General features: G+C 41.4%; 1 protein-coding gene across 7 annotated transcripts in view; it reads left to right on the forward strand.

Annotated features, from left to right (window-relative positions):
• LOC125241009 (circadian locomoter output cycles protein kaput) overlaps nt 1-22,291 on the forward strand; it is a 31,224-nt gene extending 8,933 nt beyond the window's left edge. The window contains exons 6-13 of one of the 7 annotated variants that reach the window (XM_048149270.1): nt 278-338; nt 1,997-2,232; nt 2,808-2,955; nt 5,485-5,677; nt 7,535-7,753; nt 9,764-10,042; nt 11,717-11,851; nt 18,278-22,291. In XM_048149270.1, the coding sequence (XP_048005227.1) occupies nt 278-338; nt 1,997-2,232; nt 2,808-2,955; nt 5,485-5,677; nt 7,535-7,753; nt 9,764-10,042; nt 11,717-11,851; nt 18,278-18,433 (1,427 nt within the window). In that variant the 3' untranslated portion in view covers nt 18,434-22,291. Of the gene's footprint in view, nt 1-277; nt 339-1,996; nt 2,233-2,807; nt 2,956-5,484; nt 5,678-7,534; nt 7,754-9,763; nt 10,043-10,911; nt 11,320-11,678; nt 11,852-18,277 lie in introns of those variants that run through there. The other 6 variants (XM_048149271.1, XM_048149272.1, XM_048149273.1 and 3 more) reach the window with 6 other exon arrangements.
• The last annotated feature ends 3,703 nt before the right edge of the window (nt 22,292-25,994 follow it).

The following is a 25,994-nucleotide window of genomic DNA, read 5'->3' on the forward strand; positions in this document are numbered from 1 at the left end:
AATAGACGCTAAGGCCAGTAGTAGTATATTCCTCAAATTAAATGGTTTCTACATAATATAGGTTAAGAGTTACGATGATTATTTGTAAACCGGCATAGTAATTCAAATGTATTCTGTACTGATGTAGTGCGAAATTTTTTTCCTTCTTATTTTCACGAAAATTCACGAACAGTTTTGTAGACATCAATTCTAATTAAGAAAAGCCTGCTAGCCTGAATTCCGGCTAAGTTGTCATTGTCAACATCCTGCTCTTAATTGAATATGTTTCACTTTTAAGGTACAAACACAGAGCCGCTAGATAATGAAGACTTGCCTTATAGAGCGGATCACGAATCCAGGTAAAATATGCTTTTTTTTTGGTGCAAAATAATTTGGCGAAATTGGTTACAATTCAATAAAGTGGTTGCGACCTTCTGCCATGTACATGGTCTGGCAAAACTAGGAATAAAAAAGCGCATACAGGTTGGCTAGGGACTTTATATTTCATATTTGTACTAGAACCCAAAGATATTCATTTGTAAGAAAAAACAGTAAGAACTTACCTCTAACTTAGCTCGTGAGAGAGTAAGAATAATCCCTGAACCTATGAAGCCAATATTTTGTAAGAAGTAAATAAGTTTTCATAAAGCTCAAAGTCTAAGGTTCGGTTGCACCAAACCGTCTATCACTGTTAACCCTTAATTTGGCAGAGACTCTGGTGACATAAATTTTCCGATTTTACTTAATATATTGAATAACAGGTGTTTTTAAAGCGTCCGAAAAATATTTAAAAAAATCTAGATTTATTAGTTTTGGAAAAAAAATATGTCCGCCACAGCGGACTCTGCCAAATATTGGGATAAATTAATATGTCCGCTGAGGCGGACACTGCCAAACATACGGTCATTTAAAATAAACAAGTATTTCTTAACATATATTTATTTTAAAAATTAACAAATATAATAATTTTGTATGAAAATCAAACTGACACATATTTATAGTCAAATATCATTATTTTAACTTTTTTCCGACTTTTTGGCCAGGTTGCACAGGCCGTGATCACGACAGACTGATGTGACAGTGATGTCCCAGCAAAATGTCGTCGAAGATGTAAACAACACAAAACTACCCGAAATTAATTATATCAATGTTCGGGGCAGACAAAGAAATTATAAATTTTGATCTACCCGGTTTTCTTTAATGTTTATTGCCCCTCGCGCGACATGTAACATTCACAATATTCGCGCACTACGTATACCTAAAAGTGCCAAAATTTTAACTGCTTGGTCCAGCACCACACGCTGTTGGATTAAATAAAAAATCTAAGCATAAAAGCAGGCCACCAAAACAAGAAAATCAAAATAATAAACAAAACAATATAATAATTTGTTACAACACGTGTCACCGCATCATTGGCATAGTCCGCCACGGCGGACAAATCGTATTTAGTATATACATATTTGGCACTGTCCGGTGCGGCGGACAACTTGTTTAGATGATGATTATGAGTATTAGAAATTGAGAAATAAATTGAAAACATAACCACTTGCAACTATTATGTAATATATTTTATTATTTATACAACAGAAATACCCTGTTCTTACAAAAACCAAAAGAAAAACGCATAAATATTTTGCTAAAAACAGTTGACTTCTGATGCGGTGCCATCTTGACGAGTAACTGTCAAACGAGTGTTGACAGTGGTCAAATAGTATTTTTATACAAAGCATGTATCATAAAAGAGTCTCTTTCCATATGTTAAATTAAATAAAATTCTACCTAAAAAGCGAAATATTTTTTTTTATCACCTGTCCGTCCCACCGGACTTTGCCAAATTAAGGGTTAAAGCGTTCGTTAAATTTTATTGTATGGGACGTTCCATAGACGTCTGCTGCGTGACGATGATGTGTTTGTCAAATGTGGTTGATGCAACTTGCCCTAAGTGTACTAGGGTGATTGAGAACCAATGGCCTAGTTGATCATGGCCGGACATACAGCGTGTGTATGCGTGTCGCAGGCTGTTCGTGTGCACTGGGCGCCTGCACACGCCGCAGCTGATCCGCGACGTGTCGCTGGTGGACTCAAACCGCAACGAGTTCACGTCCCGCCACAGCTTCGAGTGGAAGTTCCTGTTCCTCGACCACCGCGCGCCGCCCATTATCGGCTACCTGCCGTTCGAGGTGCTCGGCACCTCAGGCTACGATTATTACCACTTTGACGACCTCGAGAAGGTTGTCAATTGCCATGAAGCTCGTAAGTTCATTCTCTAGTAAAGTTGAGGAAGTATAAAGCGAACCGATCTAAGGAACGGGATCTGTGTGCGTAGCCGAATGCACAAACGCTCACGATAATATCTCTTTCGTAGCTATCTATCTCTATCGCTCTTGCGTATTAGCGCGAAACAGCCAGACTACATTTCTGCGGCGTTTCGCATCGCAGAAATGCCATTCGGCTTCGGGGCTAGCTCTCTTTATATTTCGTCGTGATGCGTAAACTTAGAATCGAAGTCCAATTCAACACATAACGTAGTAAAAGCATTCCACAAGATATTATAAAGTTGTATGTAAATAAAGACGAGACAGTCCGTAGTATGCCCATGTTTATTATTAACCGACACTCATGAGAGCTGACAAAAACAAGGCCAAAACAAGGGATATTTTAAATATTCTTGTTAACTTTCTACTTTCTCATGAATTCTTCCTAACCTAATTGTCTAAGTGGCATGTAGCATACATATACACCACAATGAAATGGGTAATAGGCCACTCTGACTTATCAAAGCAACATCCAGTGCCTTTCTTGATCATATTGTTGTTTTTTTTTTACAGTCATGCAAAAAGGCGAACTGACGTCTTGTTATTACCGGTTCCTCACAAAAGGCCAGCAATGGATTTGGCTGCAGTCACGGTTTTACATTACCTACCATCAATGGAATTCGAAACCAGAATTCGTAGTCTGTACACATCGTGTTGTAAAGTAAGTGAATGTACCCAATTATATATTTATTGCACATTACCACAATATAATAAAGAGTACTATCGTACAGTATGGCCATTCCCGCTTCCCGCTGAAAGTGCCGCCCACCCCCTCTCGGTTACCTCACAGTTACCGCCTGTCAAAAACGGGAACATTCGGCCTGTCATATTTCACTCATACAAGCATAGTACGCGTTCACCTACACGAGCATAGACTGTGTGCTAGAACGCTCCTCTTTCATATATTTGATCGCCAGTGTCAGAGGTGTAACATTACACACTAGATGTAGCATTGGTCGTCCCTAGTGCAGATAATCTGTGAGACGTCGGAAACAAAGTTTACGAAAAAATCTTGATAGATCCTGTGTAATTTTTTGACTTCAGTTTTCGCTCTATGAAGCGCAAGCGAAATTTAATTGAATTAAATCATACGGCTGCGCCACTTAATCTGTCCAAAATACATGTTTACTGTTAAGTTTCTCATATTGGTCTTATTGATTATCATCATGCCGTTCGCCGTTTCATTATTGGTCGCTATCTTTACTTTACTCGCACTATGTTTCCCCACAAGAATTAGATTTAGATAGAAGAAACAAGTTCATCTATTTGTATGACGGCCTAGCGTGTCAGATTTTGTACTGAAGTTGTTACTTGCCTGTGATTTTAAATATGCCTCAGGCCCTTGAGTGTTCATAATTTTTGTTGTTGCAATGAGGAGGCACACTCAAAGGTTATGATAGATGGCGCTACCCTTTTAGTCCATTGCACAGACAAAGAATTTCATACGTGAGAGCGAGAAGATGATATGTTTTGTCTCTCTCTCACATATGAATGACAGTGACATAATGCCTAAGCACTTGCACAGGCGCCGCCTGGCGGAATAAAATGTCAGTATGCCTCCTCATTAAATATCACGTAACGAGGCATTAAAAATGTTTTCATCACATTTGCTGTTTAAAGGTATCATTGCGTCTACGTGTACTGAAGCATAATGTACTATTTTATTCCCAAGGGAATAATGGATTTAGTTTTAAAAATTAATACAATCCGTACAATACTTCAGGCAAAGGATGTTTCAATCTGCCAAGGATTTTTATTGCACAACCAAAATTTTACTATTAAGCTATAAAATATATTATACCGTATATAAAATGCATTTTATTTATGTTTTACAATTATTTCAGTGTGTTTTGCATTTGTTTCTTAAAATTTAACTTAGATAAATTGTTATAATTTACAATCTGTCAATATGCTCTCTACTCGCGCTTAACCGCGGGCGTCCGCGAGGCACCCACCGTTGCCTGGCAACGGTGAGTACAACAGACCAAAATATTTAAAGGAATGGAAAATGACCTAGAATTTTAGTAAAATTTTATGATTTATATGCTTTTTTGAACGTTGCATTTAATTTATTTCGGTATTTTCGTGTTTGTTTTCGTTCAAAAAGTGTTTGTTATCAAAAACAATGGATTCAATATGAATAACCTGATGTAGATCAAGATACACTACTGGTCGCAACGCCGCCGGTTGAAGGTTTTGCCTTATAACTGTTTCCTCTGTATTTTTCTCTCAAATGTGATGAAAAACATTGTGTGTAACTCGGGGAGTATGAATATTACTAACTCGAGTCTTTAAATCGCTCCGGCAAGCCGTCGCGATTTAACTTACTCTCGTTAGTAATATTCAACTTCCTCCCCTTGTTGCACAATGTACTATTTTTGTTGACTTCAACTTACAAAAATGGGCGCCCAAAAGCTAGCTGCAAGCTGCTATTAAAGACGGACAACTCAGTGGATTTTACTGAGTTCATTTGACAGGCTAAGTAGATACGTTTGCTTGATCTGTGGTATATCGTCACTACTTAAAAAAAAACTTGTATCTTCGTCTGTCAATGAGAAGAAAATTGTAGTAAGTATGTATGGAATGTATATAGACTTACTGCGTTTTAACTTTGAGGAGAAGCATGAGATACGAGATTTTTTTCAAAGTAGTGACGATATATGACATCAGTGTTCCCCCACGAGTTTGATAAGTAGTAACACAGAGAACCTCCTATAGAGTGCCAATATTGTAAATTTTGTGCGCGCTACAAATCACCAGTGCTTGGGGCGCGAGGAGCGGGAGGGGAATGTGTTTAGCGCGCTGCGATTGGTCGTTTCAAGGACGGCAGGCAGTCGCGCCAGTTGAAACGGGAGTCGCGTACGTAGCCAGTGTAAGTTGACCTATGCCGGCTCTGAATAAATTATAATTATGACTTATTTGTGGAATGTAATACCGTCCGTTTTTAAATTTGATCTTCTTGTTACCTTTCCATCTTTAAGGCATCAAAATACCCTTTTTCAATTTTTTTATTGCGAAAAACACGAGCTGCTTTCGGGTCGGTTACTTGGTCGTTACTGATCGGGCACGGCGAGCGCCCGCGCTTATATCATGGCAAATACAAGTAAGGCTGGTGACCGCGAGTCGTCTTGTAATGGATGTCTATAGGGGTTGGTCTGTGAGTAGAAATAACCAATGTTTATTTTTGTAGTTACGCTGACGTAGCGAAAAGCGGGAAACAAGAGGCGGCCGAGCCTGAGCCGGTGGTGGATGAGGTGGTTCCTGAGGAGCCCAAGAAGAGCAAGACGGAGGATGCCCCCGAGGAGCCCATCGCGGACTTGTCCCCCACATACATGTCCGAGGCGTGCGACTCCTTCGCCGCCTCCTTCTCCGCCGTCTCAAGAGTACGTTTCACTCTTTTTACAAGTTTTTTAACCCCCGACGAAAAAACGACGGGGTGTTATAAGTTTGACGTGTCTGTCTGTCTGTCCGTCTGTCTGTCTGTCTGTCCGTCTGTCTGTCTGTCTGTCTGTCTGTCTGTCTGTGTGTGTGTCTGTCTGTGGCATCGTAGCTCCTGAATGGATGAACCGATTTCTATTTAGTTTTTTTTATTTGAAAGCTGTGTTAGTCGGGAGTGTTCTTAGCCATGTTCATGAAAATCGGTCCACAAGGTCGCGGTCGAGGTTTTTTTTCAAAATTTTAATTTTGTGGTTAGGTTATATTCAATTTGCCTAGTATGTTAGGGAACATACCCAAACTACGTGACCATATTTGTGCCGTTTTTGCCCCCCTTCCCCCCTGCGTGTCCAAGCGTAGTATATGAAAAGAACTGATCATCAAGATGCGTAGTATTTTGACGACCCCCCTAAACGTGTCACGTAGTTTGGGTACGTTCCCTTAGTGTTCGTCGTTTTTGCGTCGGGGGTTAAAAAATAAAAACACGCAAAAATATTTGAGGAACATGATTTTTGCCACTTCCAGGCTGCGAAACAGCGCCATTTAGTGTTATGCCTAAAACGCCCATACGTTTCAGGGGTACGCTTTGTATGGGCTTTGGCTGTCCCGGTATTAAATAAATAAATAAATAAATATTGGGGACACCTTACACAGATCAACTTAGCCCCAAACTAAGCAAAGCTTGTACTATGGGTGCTAAGCGACGATATACATACTTAAAATAGATATTATACATCCATACTAATATTATAAATGGGAAAATGTGTGTGTCTGTTTGTTTGTCCGTCTTTCACGGCAAAACGGAGCAACGAATTGACGTGATTTTTTAAGTGGAGATAGTTGAAGGGATGGAGAGTGATATAGGCTACTTTTTGTCTCTTTCTAACGCGAGCGAAGCCGCGGGAAGAAGCTAGTACTTATATACATAGAAAACATCCATGACTCGGGAACAAATATCTGTGCTCATCACACAAATAAATGCCCTTACCGGGATTCGAACACAGGACCGCGGCTTAGCAGGCAGGGTCACTAACGACTGAGCCTGAGAGGTATTTTATATCGTTCTTGTTTTAGAATTAAAATAAAACAAAAACTGTTCAGGAAATAAAACTATGGAAACGGATTAAATCGCGTATTTAAAATTCATCCCGACGTTTCGAACGCTGTAAAGTCAACGGGTGACTAAGGAAAAATTACAATGTGCAAAAGCTACCTACATACATACGCTGTAAAGTGTTCGAAACGTTGGGATGAATTTTAAATTCATTATACGCGATTTAATCCGTTTCCATAGTTTTATTTCATGAGTACCTATCGCGGTAACCAAAGACAATATTACAAAATAGTATTTTATGCAACTGGCATTTAAGTGAGGTTAAAAAAGACGAGTGTTGAGTGAATTGTTAATAAAGACGCCACGAGTATTTTTTGACTCAGTTAAACACTGTTGCATATAATAGTCTTTCTAGAACCATGTACTTACTTTTTAATAGTTTTCTAGAATAACTTTCGTGAAATTCGCACTATTTCCTGTATTTTGACGCGTTGGCCTCCTCTCTCTTCTTGCACTCACCCTGTCGCTCGCACTCCCCCGCGACGTCGCCAGCCCCCGGCGCCCCGCGCACCCACGCTATATCCCTTAAAGGCTTCCTAACAATTCTTTAAGAGCTATATCGTATACGTGGGTGCGCGGGGCGCCGGGCGGGGGCGGGCATCTTTTATGTAGGGTTTTAACGATCTATGCACGACACCGTAAATGACGAATAACAACACGGGAGTAGAAAAAAATGTTTTTGAATTTGTAGCCGGCGTCAGTGAAGTCGGCGTCGGGCAGCTCGACGGGCACGACGGTGACGACGGGCGCGCCGTCGCTGTACTCGTCGTGGCCGCGCGCGTGCACGCGCTACGCCAGCTCCGAGTCGTCGCGCTACGCGCCCGCCGAGCCGAGCCGCTACGCGCCCGAATGCGACACCGGCTCGCTCTCTGGAGACTCGCGCTCGTCCCAACGGAACACCACTCGCTCGGTCTGTATCTCTACGTGTGGGCCATTTTTAGGGTTCCGTAGTCAACTAGGAACCCTCATAGTTTCGCCATGTCTGTCTGTCCGTCCGTCCGTCCGTCCGCGGAAAATCTCAGTAACCGTTAGCACTAGAAAGCTGAAATTTGGTACCAATATGTATATCAATCACGCCAACAAAGTGCAAAAATAAAAAATGGAAAAAAATGTTTTATTAGGGTCCCCTACATGTAAAGTGGGTGCTGATATTTTTTTTCATTCCAACCCCAATATGTGATATATTGTTGGATAGGTATTTAAAAATGAATAAGGGTTTACTAAGATCGTTTTTTGATAATATTAATATTTTTGGAAATAATCGCTCCTAATGGAAAAAAAAGTGCGCCCCCCCTCTAACTTTTGAAACATATGTTTAAAAAATATGAAAAAATCACAAAAGTAGAACTTTATAAAGACTTTCTAGGAAAATTGTTTTGAACTTGATAGGTTCAGTAGTTTTTGAGAAAAATACGGAAAACTACGGAACCCTACACTGAGCGTGGCCCGGCACGCTCTTGGCCGGTTTTTTTTTATTCAATTTGCCTTGTTATTGTCCCGGATTTGTAAGTTCACATTTTTGACACATTTGTTTTGAAGTATGTCGCGATGTGGTTAAGACGTTATCGTTTGCCAAATCTAACGATTAATTTCGAATTGGTTGAATCGATTAGGCCCTATATACAAGGAGGTGCTTAAACAAATATACGATTTCTATCAACTTACTGAAATGTCATTTGAATCGAAATGACAGACTGCCACAGCACTAGTTTAAAAATAAAAATGAATGATAAATGACATAATAGGTAAATTTAGTAAATCCTGCTGGATAAATTAATATCGTAAAATACTCACTAACGAAGATCCGCAAAGCTGTAACATGTGCTAGATTATGTTTAAAGTAAGCGAAATATTGTTTTTAAGTACTTGATTTTTTAAATATTATTAACAGGATTTTATTTAAAATTTCATTAGGTTGCGCGAGTTTACGTATTATGGACGTTGTTATGTGTCAAAAAGAGGTTCTTATAAATCTGGGACAATAGTATGTATGCGTCAAAACGTAGAAGCTAAATTTGACCCACTTCCCGGTTTTCGATTGAGATGAAATTTTGCGCTCATATGTAAGTCACGTGACAATGCAATATTATGGAATCATGGAGCTGATCTGATGATGGAGCAGAAAGGTGGTGATAGGAACTCTGTTATGAAACGTCGTAAGGGGTTTTTAGAAACGTCTCGGAGAGCAGTAAATGACTGTTGAAAGGAAGGTACAGTCGGCGATAAAAGCTTGTGCCTTGCAAAAAAACTTACTCAAAATTGTCCACCCCACTTTTTTTGTAACATGGGTGTTTTTTACGCGAGGTCTTTCGATCCTGATAGGAGCAAAAAAATGTCCCAAGATTTCCATAAATTTTTCAAACTTTCCATTTCGTTACCGCCATACAAAAATGGGTAAAAAACCTTGGGACACTTTTTTTCTATTAGGATTGAAAGAGCTCGCTATTAGAAGTGGAAACGACATAAAAAAATCCAAATCCAAAAAGTGGGGTGGCCGACTTCGAAAAAAATGGCCCGGGTAATGTTGCTTGCTATGTGCTAGCTCTGAGTCGTCGCGCTACGCGCCCGGGTCGCTTTCTGGTAACTGGCGCTCGTAGTAGCAGAACACGACTCGCTCGGTTATTGATGGGTAATTTTGTCCGCTAAGCCAGCTTCGAGTCATCGCGCTACATTCGCCGAACGCCTACAACTCCAGAGGTTTTATATTAAGCGATTTGCCGAGTCCAACACTCGGGTGTATGTGTTACACAATGTGCTAGCTGCTAGCTCCGAGTAGTCGTATGATTGCATGCAGTCAAACGCAACATATGACGCTTGCACCGCACCGCTGAATGCAGCATGCTTCATGATCATGTTACTCGTCATCCCATTATGATTCATCCAAACATATTAATGAGTTCAGTTTTTCTCCTTCAATTAGAAACGTGCGTTACGAAATACCGAGTTTGCCAATTACGGTGACGCTGGAGTGATGATGTTCCCGCAGCACAAGAACGAACCGATGCTGGTGCCGCAGCGCGCGATCGGCGCGCAGTACCTGGAGCCGGCGCCGTACGTGGGCGCCGTGGGCGCCGTGGGGGTGCCGGGGGTGCCGGGCGTGGCGCCCATGGTGTCCGCGGTGCCGGCGCTGCCCGGCGTGCTGCCGCTCTCGCTGCCCTCGCTGCCCGTCATCGTCACGCCCGACCAGGCGCAGATGCAGGTGAGGTCTTCATTTACGATTTTACTAATCATTTACTACGCTATTTGAGTGGCGACATAGTTTTTGTGATCGACGTCTAGGGAAATATTAATAATATGATAAACATAAATATAGGTGCAAATGTGCCCCAATATAGTTGCTACTATCTTCTACCTCAGTAGAAAGTGCTCCTTGAAATTATTCACATATTTGCACAAATTATGGTTAAATGGCATTTCTCATCTTTATATAATTATCGATCAAAAAGAGGAAAAAGCACATTTTTATGGCTTTTCCAAAGGTTTTTCTTAGGCCTTGGAGCTCCAAATAAAAAAACCTCCAAACAAAATGTAGAAATTCAGCCTCTATCAAAATATCAGAGAATCATTTAAATCGGGCAGATTTTGGAAGTCAATCTTGGTGACACGAGGTTCAGTAATACCCCATAATCATAACATAACTTGAAGCACCTTCAGTTGTTACTTAACCGGATTTGTTTTATACGATAGATGCAGCGTTAAACGCGTGTGATCACGGAATATATTAAAAACGACTTTGCCGTTATTGCAGCGTTACGGGTTTTCCCATACATTCCTATAATTTAGGTTGTTTTAGTACCTATGTGTATTGATTTATGTATATAAGGCCCTATTTATATGGTACGAGTGCATTGCATGCGAGGGTTTGGGGTGAGAAATGGCATGACATTATTGTATGCAATATTGGTTAGGCAAGTTTCGTATAAAAATATTACATTCATGTGAGCAATAAAAGTTCGTCTAAATTATTTCATGGGAACTCGCACCTTGTAAATAGGCCTTGAAGAATAAAATACAGTTAATGTTATGTTTATCACTTCCACCATTTCACTCGTCTGATACGCTCGGCAGCTATTCGATATTTGTACAGCGATAAATCAGGTTTACATCCGCGCAATCCACAGACCACCTAATAGATGGAGCATTGAAACCAACTCAGTCACCACACATGCATTCCCGTACTAATTCAGTGTTACGCAATCGCTTGATCCAATTGTCTCAACCAGCACTCGTGTAATTTAGGGATCCATACGTTTACTTTTATATTAATATATATTATAAATGGGAAACTATGTGTGTCTGTTGCGTGCTGTACAGTCAACCAATTGGAACCCTAGGCCACTCTACAATCATGTCAAAATTACAAGCAGTAAGATATTTCTTACAATCTGATACATAACGTCACCGTCACCGTCACGGTTCCAATTGGTTGACTGTACAATTGCGTTACTCAAGTCCTGGCAGCTGGCAGGCAAGTATGGTCGCGCGATAAATGATAAAACATGTGTCCCTATCGCACTAACAAATAGTGTGATAGGGACGGCCTGATGTTTTATCATTTATCGCGTGACCATGAATGCCGAGCTGGTATTTTACCAGTAAAATTAGTCATATGTGTGGTGACCATTTGCTCTTTGAACGGTCAACAACACAGCTGTGAACACAAGGGCCAAGAATATGTATACAGAACTTTATTGCCTGTACATTAAGCTGGGTATACATATTTTTGTCACTTTGTATTGACAACTGTGTTGTTGACTGTATGTATACGCTTCATAATGCGGTATCTGGCTGGTTTGTGGTGCAATCGCAAGGACAATACGAATAGTCGCCTGCAGCGGTCAGTAGCGTAACGTATTGCGGTGATGCGAGCTAGTGGCCGTGGCAGGAGCAGCTGCAGCAGAAGCACGAGGAGCTGCAGCAGATGATCGTGCGCCAGCAGGAGGAGCTGCGCCAGGTCAAGGAGCAGCTGCTGCTCGCGCGCCTCGGCATGCTCAACCCCTTGCCCGCCGTGAGTACACACACCTTTACATAACAGTCTTCTCACTATAAGCTAGTTTCCTATACTTAAAATATAATATTTTATGCAGTGCACGAAATAAAGCACCACATAATTAGAAGAAAAATATGGACAGTAGTTATGTTTAAACATAATTTCTATTTAATAGGTCAAAGAGAAAGATAATAAAGTAATTGAATTGACCGTGACGTCACTCCTCAGTATTTCATAGTAATTCCATATTAGCAAATCGTTTTGAGTTCTTAAAAAGAAGCTAATTTTACTAGTAGGAAACGCCTATTATATTACCGTAAACCCCGTCTCTTCATTTACCATATATTATGTAGTATTATCTCCGCCGGCCTTTATAAAACTTGAAATTACCACGTGCTGAGAGTTCACTTTAGCATAATGTGGTCAGTTATTGAGAGGTGGCTTGTAATAAAAAAATTATGTAAAAATGAACTTTGTTTATAGGTATAACGAATACATTTTTTTTAGTACAGGGTGGCCACTTATTGGACACTGGTCAGTTACTTGCATTTTACTGTAGGAGTTTTTGTGGAACCTGTTCTAAAAAATTATGCGGTAATTTCTAATTTTATTATTTTTATAAAGCCAAGTAAAGGTATAGGTTCCTAGGCGAACAAATGGCGTTTAGCGGTATATTAAATTTTCGCCACACCAGGGTTGTATTGTGGTTTCGTATTTTATTATAAAACGCCCGCCATAGCTGGTAGGATGCTTTCTTGATTGTTAAAAAATAAAGAGAAATTTTCATTTAATATAAAAATTTTACCTTCCAATAAAATTTGTATTATTTTGCCTGGTATATCCGAGGTCTTTATAGAGAGAGTACGTCGCAGACGTCGCATCGGACCGATAGATGGCGCCATCGTTCGTTGTAAGTCGCTCCGGCGTCTCACCGCCGCGATGTTGGTAGTCCCGTTTTTCCCCACCTGCAACACAAGGCCCCCCGCGCCCCGACTCGCCACCAGCCACCCTCATTGTTGAGGAGAAGTGCCGACGGTATATTAAGCCTACCAGGAAGGCATCACTCAGACCTCGGATATACCAGGCAAAATAATACAAATTTTATTGGAAGGTAAAATTTTTATATTATTTGTGCCGTTTGTATATCCGAGGTCTTTATAGAGACCTGTTTATTATCTCCTGGTGGCGAGTCAGCTGGCGCGCAAGCCTTTGGTAGCCCTATTGGCATAGCATAGAAGAATAAGTGAATCAGTTGAACCGATTTGACAGATGTATCAGTCGAAATAGCCTTCGATCCGCGAATATCTCGGTGCCAGAAACGCATAAAGAGATTTTCGTGATGACGTTTAGCTTTAGTCAGCGAATAGTTAGAGAAATGACATTATTATACATCGCAGATCAAAACCAAAAAAAAAAAAGATGTAGGCGAGGCTGACTTGAACAAGATACAAAAACCTTAGATACACTATTATTATTAACAGACACGTTATTTTATCAGGTTATAAACCCAATTTCAGACACAAAGTGTGGAAATTAACTGTAAAAGTAGTGTAACTATCTGTACTGTAGCAGGGTAACGTAATTGATACTGCTTTTGTCAACCCTTCGTAAAAATTATCTAAATCAATATTAGCTTTGATATGACTATTTAAAGTCCAACGTCTTACGTCCATATCAAACACAGAAAAAGGTCATCACTCACGCGCCCAAGGGCTATTTGTTACAATACTGGTATTTTCGATCAGACTATTTCGCGTCAAGCGAGCGCGGTTGCAAGCGAGACTCCTGAACTCTGAACTCTTTTTAGTGAGGGCATTTGAGGATACCGATCGCTCGGTAAAACTAGCCTAGAAGATGAAAAGTACGAGCGCTGTCGATTGCTACTACACTGAACGGAGGTATCAGTCGATTTCTTTAAGTCAGTCATTGACTCTTAGGGTAATCCATTACCTAATCCAAAACCCGATGCGACGGATTTCTACTTCGTGCAATGAAGGTCGACAGAGTAGACTGAGAGGTGGAGACGTCCGTGTCGCATCGCTGGTGGTTGCTGAACACGTCGTGGTAGCAGGTCAAGGGGTGAATTTAACACCGCCACACATGCGCGCTTTAAGAGCGTAGGCGGAGCGCAATAATGGCGGTGCACCGCACTAACGCTGGCGTTGCGCCCAGTGGGCGCTAGCGGGAACGAACGAGCGCTGATAGCGAGCGCAACGCGCGCGGGACGCGAGCGGAATGCACGCGCATTCAGCGCGCTGATAGCGTAGCGTTAGCGAAGCGGAATGCGCTTTATGTGTGGCGGAGGCTTAATACGTACCGTTGTACGGCGTAATGCAGGGCTCTCGCAGACGAAGAGGTACGATGACGGGCGAAGCAGAAGAAGGCGAGGTCACCGAAGGTCACTTACTTGGCTCCCAGGGGGTGCATACTGACCTCGTACGACAGTCTGTTGGAGTCAGCAGTTACTGTCGTAGTTACTCGTAACAGAAGAGATGTAGTCCTGCCATCGTACAGCATAACATAACATACAACTGAACTGTGCATAGCATATAGTGCTATGCGAACCTTAATCCGACTGCATGTCACTTCAGTCGCCAGCGCCACCGCCTGTTGAAGATTATTCTCCATCGGAAGAGCTTTAGTTCGTACAATGTTCCGATTATTGAAGGTCTTATCGGGCTGCAGATGCAAGCAAAACAGGGGCGATTGGCCTACAGCTATCGGCAGCTGTACGAGGTAATGCTGGAAACTACAGCGGTGCAACCTTCCTCTGTAGACCACGAAAGTTGTGAAATTTATGAAATCAGGTTCTACGATCGAATCAAGCACTATATCAATTGAGTATAGTCGAGCCAGATGATAACTACTGAAGTACTCCTGAGTTCCTGGCCCCTTTCGCTTTGAGCTGGAATCTGAAGTTCACTAAGGCGAAGCAGGTTTATTTTTCCCAATTTGTTTATTAGAGGCTCGGCGAATAAGTTAATCTCTCGAATGGACAGGGGGCGCCACAAGCCTCCGGGAAATCATCGTGTACTTGGAACCCCCGCGGCCAGATTGCCGATCGGTTTTGGTGTCCGCCCGGTAAACAGACGCACGCTCAGGATGCAGGACGCTGGCTCGAATTCAGATCTGGACATTCTGAAAGGGATTTTTTTTTTTTTTTTTTTTTTTTCGCAAACCTTTACGATGTCTTTGACCTACACAATGAGCGATGTACAGGAATCACAGGGTCTTCTCGCGAGGCGCCTCTCCGATTAGATAGCTCGCGAACATCGTCAGGACACCCTCGCAGCAGTGCGGCTCCTCGTCCGGTTATTGACGTCTTACCTCGTTCAACTATGGGTGTCCAAACCACGTTAGGACGTAGCATCTTTAGAATTTATCTGTTCTCACTTCGGCGACGGAGGAGTCCTTGGTCAAAATAGAGTGTAAATACAGTCGTACTTCACGGGAACTGGAAAGAGAAGAGTGGATACCATAGTGTACGGGATGTCAGCTGATAGCGGCGCCCGGCGTCACATTGGAGGGTAGTATCAGCCTGGTCAGCAACAGAGTCTGCAACGATACCGTAGCAGATGGAGCCTGGATAGTCGTGGTCGTGGCACCATTGTAGGGGAAGACAGTGTTCGCGGTGAGCGTGACATCTTAGGCGCGACGGGCGTTATCAGCGTGGCGGCTAGCAGCACCAAGGGCCCACATCAGCAATCTTACCAGCTTGTCACTGCAGCAGACGCTGTTATGTTCGGCGGTGAGATTGAGACGGCCGTCGTCAGCTCGAAAGGCGTCTCGATGCCCTGTCGCGTCACGCAGTATCGTGCTCGGTGGCCTTCTCGAGGTGGCCGCCGTCAGCGCGGGAGGCACCGGCGCAAGCGTGGCAGTCAGCTACATCGGTGAACAGCATCAACAGAGTTCGCGGCGTCGTCACGGCAAACGCGGCAGGAAAATTAGCGACGCCTTCGCGGTAGCCGCAGTATTGCGCTCGGTGGCGCGATGAAGGTCGCCGCGTCTACAATCTTACCTCGTGCGATCGAGGCGACATCAAGGCGCCAGCATGAGCGTGTCGGCCGACGACACCGGTGGAAAACTTCAAGTAGCTTGCGGCGTTGTCACGGCAGACGCAGCAGAAGGATTGCGACGCCTGTGCAGCGGTTAACAGTATTACGCTCCGCATCACCACTGAGGCGCCAGCATAAGCGTGGCGGCCAGCAATACTGGTGGACAGCTTCGGCAGGGTCGCGTCTCGCGTCGTTGTCACGGCATATGAACGCTCTACCTCACCATCGAGGCGCCAGCATAAGCGTGGCGGCCAGCGATACTGGTGGACAGCTTCAGCAGGATCGCGGCGTTGTCACGGCAGATGAGCTCGCTGCATCACCATCGAGGCGCCAGCATAAGCGTGGCGGCCAGCGATACTGGTGGACAGCTACAGCAGGTCAGCAGGATCGCGGCGTTGTCACGGCAGACGAACGCTCTGCATCACCATCGAGGCGCCAGCATAAGCGTGGCGGCCAGCGATATTGGTGGACAGCTTCAGCAGGCTCGCGGCGTTGTCAAGGCAGACGCACGCTCTGCATCACCATCGAGGCGCCAGCATAAGCGTGGCGGCCAGCGATACTGGTGGACAGCTTCAGCAGGATCGCGGTGTTGTCACGGCAGACGAACGCTCTGCATCGTCACCATCGAGGCGCCAGCATAAGCGTGGCGGCCAGCGATACTGGTGGACAGCTTCAGCAGGATCGCGGCGTTGTCACGGCAGACGAGCGCTCTGCATCGTCACCATCGAGGCGCCAGCATAAGCGTGGCGGCCAGCGATACTGGTGGACAGCTTCAGCAGGATCGCGGCGTGGTCACGGCAGACGAACGCTCTGCATCACCATCGAGGCGCCAGCATAAGCGTGGCGGCCAGCGATACTGGTGGACAGCTTCAGTAGGATCGCGGCGTTGTCACGGCAGACGAACGCTCTGCATCACCATCGAGGCGCCAGCATAAGCGTGGCGGCCAGCGATACTGGTGGACAGCTTCAGCAGGCTCGCGGCGTTGTGAGAAGGTGGCCGCGCTGGTAGCCTGCGTATTGACGACTGATCACTAACGGCACGGCGCTCGCGTCGGGGCAGCAGCAGACATACTTACAGCGTCGCACGCGACGCCTATGCGGCGGCCACAACGTTGTTCGGCGGCACCGCAGAGATGGCCATCGTTAACGAGGAGGCAACTTCTACGTAACCTCGGCGGCGCCGACGCGCGGACAACACTGCCGCGGTCAGCGGCGCTATCGCAGCGCTACAGTAAGTTTCGGCGTCGACACGTGGCTTGGGGCCTCCGCACCGAATCGGAATTCTTTCTCAAATAATATGAATCCGCTCACCCATTCGTCGGAGAAATTCAAACCTCCTTGGAGCGCGGTATTCCTCCACCGCGCTCGCCGCCGCCGCCGCCGCCGCCGCAGCCCGCAGGTCGCGCAGCACGCGGTCGCGAAGCACGTGGTCCCCGGAGCACGTGGTCCCCGGCGGAGCAACTTACCTACGTTACCGCTTATATTCTCGCGCGAAACTTTTAATACGCGGATAACACTTCCTACTTTAGTCTCGGAAATGCGAATAGTTTAAAAAGAAAACTGATTAACGGTAACGATTTTTGCAGCATGGAACTTTCTTACAAAAAAGTGGGTAGAATCATAAAGCACCGCTCGTTCATTTCTATAGTGAGAACCCCGAAAGACGAATAATGATCGCTAGCGAGGCATAATATATCTCATTATTCAAGACGAACGAGCGCAAATTAAAAGGGAAGAAAGAATTGACGGATGAAATTGAAAAATTTCATAATTCCGAAACGTTATAAGCCACTTTTTAAATAAAAACACGAATAACTCTGGTTTGACCAGAAATAACAAGGAAATAGAAACTAAAAGATTAATTTCGAGACACCATGCTGTAAAAATGTTCGAACGGAATACGCGACAACCGGTCACTTCGGCGTTCGACGAAACAATGAGGGTGGCTGGTGGCGAGTCGGGGCGCGGGGGGCCTTGTGTTGCAGGTGGGGAAAAACGGGACTACCAACATCGCGGCGGTGAGACGCCGGAGCGACTTACAACGAACGATGGCGCCATCTATCGGTCCGATGCGACGTCTGCGACGTACTCTCTCTATAAAGACCTCGGATATACAAACGGCACAAATAATATGTATGTGTGGTAAAGTAATCTGAGTTATTTACCTATTTTTCCATTGGCGGTGTGAAAATTGTTGTGATTCACGTGTTGTTGTGTCTTGAAACCCTTCAAGTTAATGTTAGGTAAAGCTTAATAAACCTAATTTCAGGGTTTTAAGATAGCTTGGATTCCACCAGACATTTCTTGCATGTTCCTATAGATTTATTTAAATCGCTATAGTGGTAATACTCCAAGTAGACGGTTACATGATGGCGGTGTGTGTGTACAGGTGACGAACCAATACCTAAACACCGAGGCGCAGCACCCGGCGCGGCTGCCCGCCGAGCTGGTGTACGAGGAGTCGGACCGCGCGCTGGCCGTGGCGGGCTACCCGCCGCCACCGCCGCACCCGCACCCGCCGCCGCACCCGCACCCGCCGCAGTGACTCCCCCCGCGTTACCCTGCCGATGGCGCCCTAGGTAATCGCCCAACTGATTCTTACGGTCACTCCTCATAAACACTTGACGTACCTTTAGTGGTCACTCGATTTGACGCCTCTGCGATGTCGATCAGTTGGCCACTTCGAGGTTTCGAAGCGATTGCGAATATCGCCTTTGATCTCCGTCGCCTCTCGATGCGTACTCCCGACGGAGCTGTTCTGCATGTGTGCCAATACCAATGAAAATGTATGTGATATTTCAAATTTCTTTATACGACGCTTGTTTCATAATACTGTAGTCAAATTATAAAAAGTTATTTTTTTATTGTATATTATACATATTTTTAGTTCAAGCTCTGCTCATGTATTTTTAATTTGGGTCCTTTTATACGAAAGCGATATAGTGCTATTTCAAACATGCCATAAAACTGTTAGGTATATTGATAATATTTTTAAAGCAGCGGTAGTATTACTTTAGTATTTTTGAGGAAATGGTGGGTTTATTTGTCTACATCGATTAAGCGCCACTTCGATGAATTCGCTGTCTATTAAGTGAAAAGACTAGTGTCGTTTAACGTAAAGGCTACCGCAAACACAAAAAAAAATGTACGTCATAGGTTTTTTGCGACCAAATTATCAAAGTTTTAAAATCAAATACAGAGGAAGATTCCTGTCTTATTTATTGCTGACACCCAAGAGAAAATTCAAATGAAAACCCAATCCGTAAAATGTATTCAGTCTCATATTATATGACAGCGAAAACAAAGTTCGCTATGTGGTTCGTAATGAAGCAGGAGACATTACGGACATAAAATGGGATTTACTTACATTTCAAAGATTTATTTAGACATAAAAAAGAGCGAAACCACTAACAGTTTTCAATTCTCAATTCAATTGTGGTCATTAGATCTGAATTCAGTACCTAGTGTTTTGGTGGCCTGTATGCTATGTGGTATATGTTATATATTTGTGGTCTTTAAATGTTATGCGGCTGTGTATGTTTCGATTATGAAACAGTATGAAATCTATTTTTGTTGATATTTTGTGAATATATTACCTATTTTACTACATGACAGTGTAGGATTGACTGGTTTTAATTTTAATCATAATCATACATAATTAAGTATAATTCAGAATCTATTTATGGAAAATATATTTTTCATTTACTTGTTAGCTTATTTTGTTGCATTTGTTTGTATAATGGTTTAACATTTTATCATATTTCATAATATATTATGTACGTTATAGGTCAGGAAATGAATGACTAGTGTGTAAATACTAACGTAAAACACGGTCAATAGAATTCATCTAAACTGATAGTGATAGTATATAATATATATACTATGTACTACTTTTGCCACACGTAGCTAACTTCATGGCAGAGTTGTTTAGTTAAAGTTATCTGTAAAGTAAAATTTATCTGTAATATTCAGGTCTACACAGAGCTGGCTATTTATGAATTAAGGTTAATATTCTCAATGTCACCCCTAATTTTATTGATCTGCTGGTTCCTTCCCTACAATATAATCCACTACGCTGTCATGAAATTAGATTCGATCATTTCATACGTTAACTTTAACATCATATTACCAGTGTTCCGTTGTCTGCATTCCGTTACGGAGATGAACTTCTAGAACAGAATTAGATACTTACACTTTTTACATTTATTACGATTTGAGGTCAATTATAATGTAAATTGTACAATTTTTATGATTACTGTCACTTCTAGGCGAAACTGCTATGTAGAAGTTTAAGTTTATTTGGTAGCTAGCTTCACTTTGTATTTGTTGTAGGTATCTTATTTAATGATTCTTTGCGTCTAGTAAGACGCGTATTGACATTTTTATAGTCTCGGTAGTATTATCCATACTCATATTATAAATGGGAAAGTGTCTGTGTATGTTTGGTTGTCCGCTTTCACGGCAAAACGGTGCGACAAATTGACGTGATTTTGTAAGTGGAGATAGTTGAAGGGATGGAGAGTGACATAGGTTACTATTTGTCTCTTTCTGACCCCCCACTTCACTAAATTGGGGGATAGAAGTTGGTATGGAGTATTTCACAATTTTCGCATTTAACGCGAGCGGGTTAAAGCTAGTAATAAGATAAATCAAAAACCATAAAACAACCAAAATTTAGCAATTGTATATAAAGTAATAGTAATAACTGGTTTCTATTGACCTTGTTTTGCGATGTTAGTTTGTTTTATTATGTTATTGTTTTTGATGAGACTTGGAAATATAAAAGTTATCTGTAAATATGTTTTCATATGTATATTCGTGTTTAGTTGGAATTATAAAAATAAACATAATATATATTAAATGCTTTTGTAAAAGTTAAAATCACGACTACCCGTCAAGCAGTGTCATTTGGCTATTGCGGACGATAGTGACTTTACGTTTATACACTAACCCCCTTATTCATAAACCTCCACTAAAGTTATCAAGCCGATGAAGTTCGTTTGTCCCTTTCTATCACACCAATACGTCGGAAAGGGACAAACGAACTTTATCGGCTCGATAACTTTAGTGAACGTTTATGAATAAGGGGGTAAATGTTGTTTGTAATTTATTAGTTAATCATGTTATATTTTCTATGAAGACGCTCTTATTTTCATACTTGAAGTTCAAGATCCCAGAGCCCCGTAGACATTACGATTGACTTGTGAATAAAAAGTATGTATGTAAAATAAAATTACGGTATATTTAATATGCTTCAAGCATTGGTATAAGTTACCGTGATTACGATCGTTTGGTAATATTGATTACGAACAAGGCTAGGAAAAACGCACATCATTTAGTTCCGTACAACATAGAGTAATGCTTACCTATGTTAACGTTTCTATTTGATACGGCCTACACCGCTTCTTTACTGTTTACTAACAATTCCGAGTTATACATGGGTCCTAAATTGATTATGATTTCACAACTACGGGCGTTTTCGAGCTTTGATATTCAATATACTTAAAACAGTATTTTATATTATACATATAGTTGCCTAGTATATAATTTATATAAAAAAGAACATAGTTTAAGGCATATATTTTATTGATGAAAAAATATGTAATATCTGTGGCTCTGGCATTTTGCATTACTAACAAGAAACACGTGTGTTCTGTTTATGCTATAAGCCAAAAATGATCCAAGTCTTATCATAAGGTTTGTAAATATAGTTTTATTTCTAAATGCGAATTCTTACCAAATAGAAGTAAAGAAATAACAGATCACGTTTGACGACGTCTATGTATATAGCAAATTATAATGTCCAGCCTCTTGCTCCTGTTTGTAATACCATCATCGCGTCCAGAAAGCAGAGTATAACAAATATATGTTTGTACGAAAAGACTATTACGGCATTACTGCAAACAGTACCTACGGTAAAATTAAGATCAGTAACAAGCGGCTGGGCAAACAAATGGTAGTATTTTTATGAACACGAATACCCCGTTAAAATTCAATGTAAACCGGTAAAGCACAATAATTAAACGAATAGAACGAATTGTCGGATAATTCATGTTGTTAGTATAGTAGTAATAATATTTATAGAACAAGTATGTACATATACAACATCGACAAAGATTATGAAATGGGAGTACGTTTTTTGGCCTGAATAGAATATTGATAGTCCTGAATGGATTAGTGTTGAAAGGAATAGTTGTATTGGAAGTAGGTATATTACGATGTCTATCTATTGACTGACTGTGTAATAGATCCATCAAGGTCCATAGGCCGATTATTCGTATACAGCGCGTAAACCTAATAAGGGCGATAAATGAAACCAGGCATATAATTCTATATTGTTATCATTAATTAAGAGGTGTTTTTGAGTTACTTTTAATTTTCACCCCATAATGAATTTTTAAAAAATTTCCCAGCAGCAATGTACTGTAAACGTGGTTGCGATGCCAATCAATGACAACTGTCAACGAGCGGTTAACGCGAGTATGTTTGCATTACGTTGCGGGCCGAATTATTTTGTATGGATAAAAAAAAAATCAATTTTAAGTAAAAGTTATCTAATTCCATTTTTATGTCCTATACTCACCACCGTTAGAGTTTCGCCCGTATTAGGTTAACACCCTGTATACCCACCAAACTGGTTTATGAAACACCTAATTACTAATTAATTATGTGCGAAATGTCATTAGATATTTGCCAGTCGCTTTTCGGTGAAGGAAAACATCGTGAGGAAACCGGACTAATTCCAATAAGGTCTAGTTACCCTTCGGGTTGGAAGGTCAGATGGCAGTCGCTTTCGTAAAACTAGTGCCTACGCCAAATCTTGGGATTAGTTGTCAAAGCGGACCCCAGGCTCCCATTAACGCAATGAGGATGATGATATGTATGTAACAAGTAATGTCTCAAAAATTAATTATTTTACGCGAAGTACCTTATCATCTTATGCTTCCACTCTGCGCACTGTTATTTTACATTAGGTATCTGTGCCATGATTTCTATTTGTATTTATGCTAACTGGTGCTTCATCTAAAAGTATATGCTCGTATTTATCTGAATTTGGTGACATCAATATTGTTTTAAGACCAAATATATTTCACTCGAGTACATAATAAATCACTTATATTGAAGAAACACCCTGAATGCGACCGCAATTGATCTTCCACGGAAAAAAGATAATTTGTAATTTGGTAAATATTGATGTTCTTAATGTACTTACAATAAAGGATTTGTTTCAAGGCCTGTATTAGCTCAATAATGTGTTGCGCAAGACTAGTCCGATACCGGTCTTGAAGCAGATGTAATATAAGGAAGGTTACAGGGTAATCCCAAAAACGAAGCAGGTTTTTTCACGAAGAGAGTGATATTGTCTGTAGTATCATTTTTAGCGTGTACAATGTTATGTATAACAGAAGGTAATTTTAGAATGGTTAATAAAGTAAATGACATTTTTTTGGTATTTTCATTAATTATCAAAATTTACAAAAGTGATCTCAGTATGTAACTTAAATTTGGAAAGAGTAATTTATGCATTTATTGAATATTTATAATTAACCTTTCGTATGCGCCTGTGAAAAATTGTCATTCATATATTAGTCATAATAAATTCATATTCAAGTTGAAACGATACAGAGCAGATCTGCGCCTAAGCATACGAGAGATTAAGAATAAAAAAGTCCTCTACTATAATGAATTGCGTATACTATTTAGAAAAGAATGCATTCGTACTATAACTGTGTAGCTGAATCTCACCATAAATTAAATATAACAAGATCATACCATCCCATACATTAAAATGCGACCGCCTGCGAACGCGCTTACACTCCACCACACATAGATGGCGCCACAAAAAAAATGCCTTGTTGCCACCGATTATTTGTAGATTGGCATTAAGTGTCAATTCCGAGCCATAGCGCCATAGAGCTATGTCAAAAGTGACACTTAACGCCATCTACAAGTATAATCGAAAGCTACAAGACATTTTTTTTGTGGCGCCATCTATGTGTGGTGGAGTGTAAGCGCGGTCTTAGGCGGTCGCATTTTAATGTATGGGATGGTATGATCTTGTTATATTTAATTTATGATCTCACAAATGACAGGGCTGAGTAAAACGTAGTCGTTGGTGACTACGTTTGTATAGTTGGTAATGCCGTCGCTAAATTTCCTCTTAGTGTCAAATAAGACTGGTCAGTACTGTATTTGCAAAGTGTCAATATGAATACTTTTGTCTGGTAGTGAATGTGTTAAGCAGGGCACCGACATTCAGCAGTGCGATGTCTGACCGGTCTCCAGCACACTTGATTGACCCTGTAGGGTCTGGCGCAGCCCGACATTCATCTACTTACAACTTTGATTGTAAGTAAAGCAGCAATTATTTAAAGTGCATACCGCGGCGCTCCAAACGAAGTGCACGTTTTCTCACATTGTCCTTCAATTTGCACGTTATTTCTCACTTCGTCAAAATCACGCAGAATTTCAAGTTTAACCCTTAAATGCATGACCTTGACAAAGATTTATTCAAATTTGAATTTTGACATGCTGTCAATAGAGTCAAAAATGCATGATGCATATATACATCACTATTCATTTAAGGGTTAAGAGCGTCAAGGATTTCGGCCTTGCTGACGTAGACGCGCCTTTTTATCCCACCCCTCAGAAACAACTCACACGGCGTTAGCTCCGGTGACCGGCGACCGAGGTGGCCAAGGAACGGGGCCTCCACGACTGATCCAGTGATTACCGTGTACATCCCCTAAATAATAACGCGCACCCTCTTATACAAAATGAAACGAGTAATGTTTGTTTACATCTGACCTAATAGGGTGACAACGCTACTTGAATAACAGATTCACGCTAGTGAAAAAAAAATACCTATAAAAAGGGGTTCAAAAATTGTCTGGAAAAATAGTGACTTGTGGTTCGAAAACCACCTGTATAATATTAATAATATACATACTAAGAAAGAAGATTTTAAATCAATCTTTATTTAATGTTAAAGAGAGACAATATGTGTTATAACATGTGTTTGTTATTAAATACAATCAAAGAGGATCGAGTAAAAGAGAGTTACTGTCAAAGTAAAATTTGTAATCACAGTGCATAGACTGCCATCTCTCGACACAGGCTTAAACTTTTGAACCTCAGTTTTGACAATTTGGCCCATATTCTTAGCTTGATATGTTTTAAAATGTCAAATATTAATATAAGCGCCATCTAGCCGAGCGTACCCCAAAGGTGTATCGCCATCTAGCTCACCGTACCTTTTTCTGTATGGTTTTGGGGTACGTTTTTTTCTTAGACTTTATCTGTCTATACGAAGTTATATAGGTCTTTGATACAATAGAATATTGATATACTATGCCTGCTTAGTTTTCTTAAATTAATATTTACGAACTTAGCTTGCTAATAGGTCCTTAAATTTAAACTTATTACAAGTCACTCTACAGAATCAACACGTAATACAATTTATTTCGACCTCATACATTAAACAATATTACTAGACCAACTGGGTTCAATAAATGTTACTGTGTTGTTAATTCGGGTTCGTAGGTACATACAGTAATACTTTTCAGAAAAACGAGTGACATCACGTTTTATACCTACTACTTAACTGTAGGCCGAGTAGTAGGTATAAAACGTGATATCACACATTTTTATGTCTTTTATTTTTCACATATCGTACCATCCTAATGCTATTTTTCAAATAGGTCCTTCTTATATTACGGGGATACAATGTAATCTCCATACAGTTCACATTTGAGTTCATCCTCCCCTTTTAACAAGTCATCATCATCATCATCATTTCAGCCATTAATCGCCCACTGCTGAGCATAGGCCTCCCTTCGTGTACGCCACTTATCCCGGTCCTGGGCTAATCTCATCCAGAAGTGCCCCGCAGTTTTTCGAATGTCGTCCACCCAACGAGCCAACGGATGCCAGGCGCTTCTTACATCCGATAGCGGCCACCATTCGGTCAACATTTTGTAACCAGTAATAATTAATAACCAGTTATGGAAAATTCTTACTACTACAATTACACCGCTTACAAAAATCTAATTATTTAGTAAAATCTTCAAGTCTGTCATAAATTTAAACTGTATTGTTAGAACAGA

Source organism: Leguminivora glycinivorella, chromosome Z (genome assembly GCF_023078275.1).
Source record: "Leguminivora glycinivorella isolate SPB_JAAS2020 chromosome Z, LegGlyc_1.1, whole genome shotgun sequence".
Classification (NCBI taxonomy): Eukaryota; Metazoa; Arthropoda; class Insecta; order Lepidoptera; family Tortricidae; genus Leguminivora; species Leguminivora glycinivorella.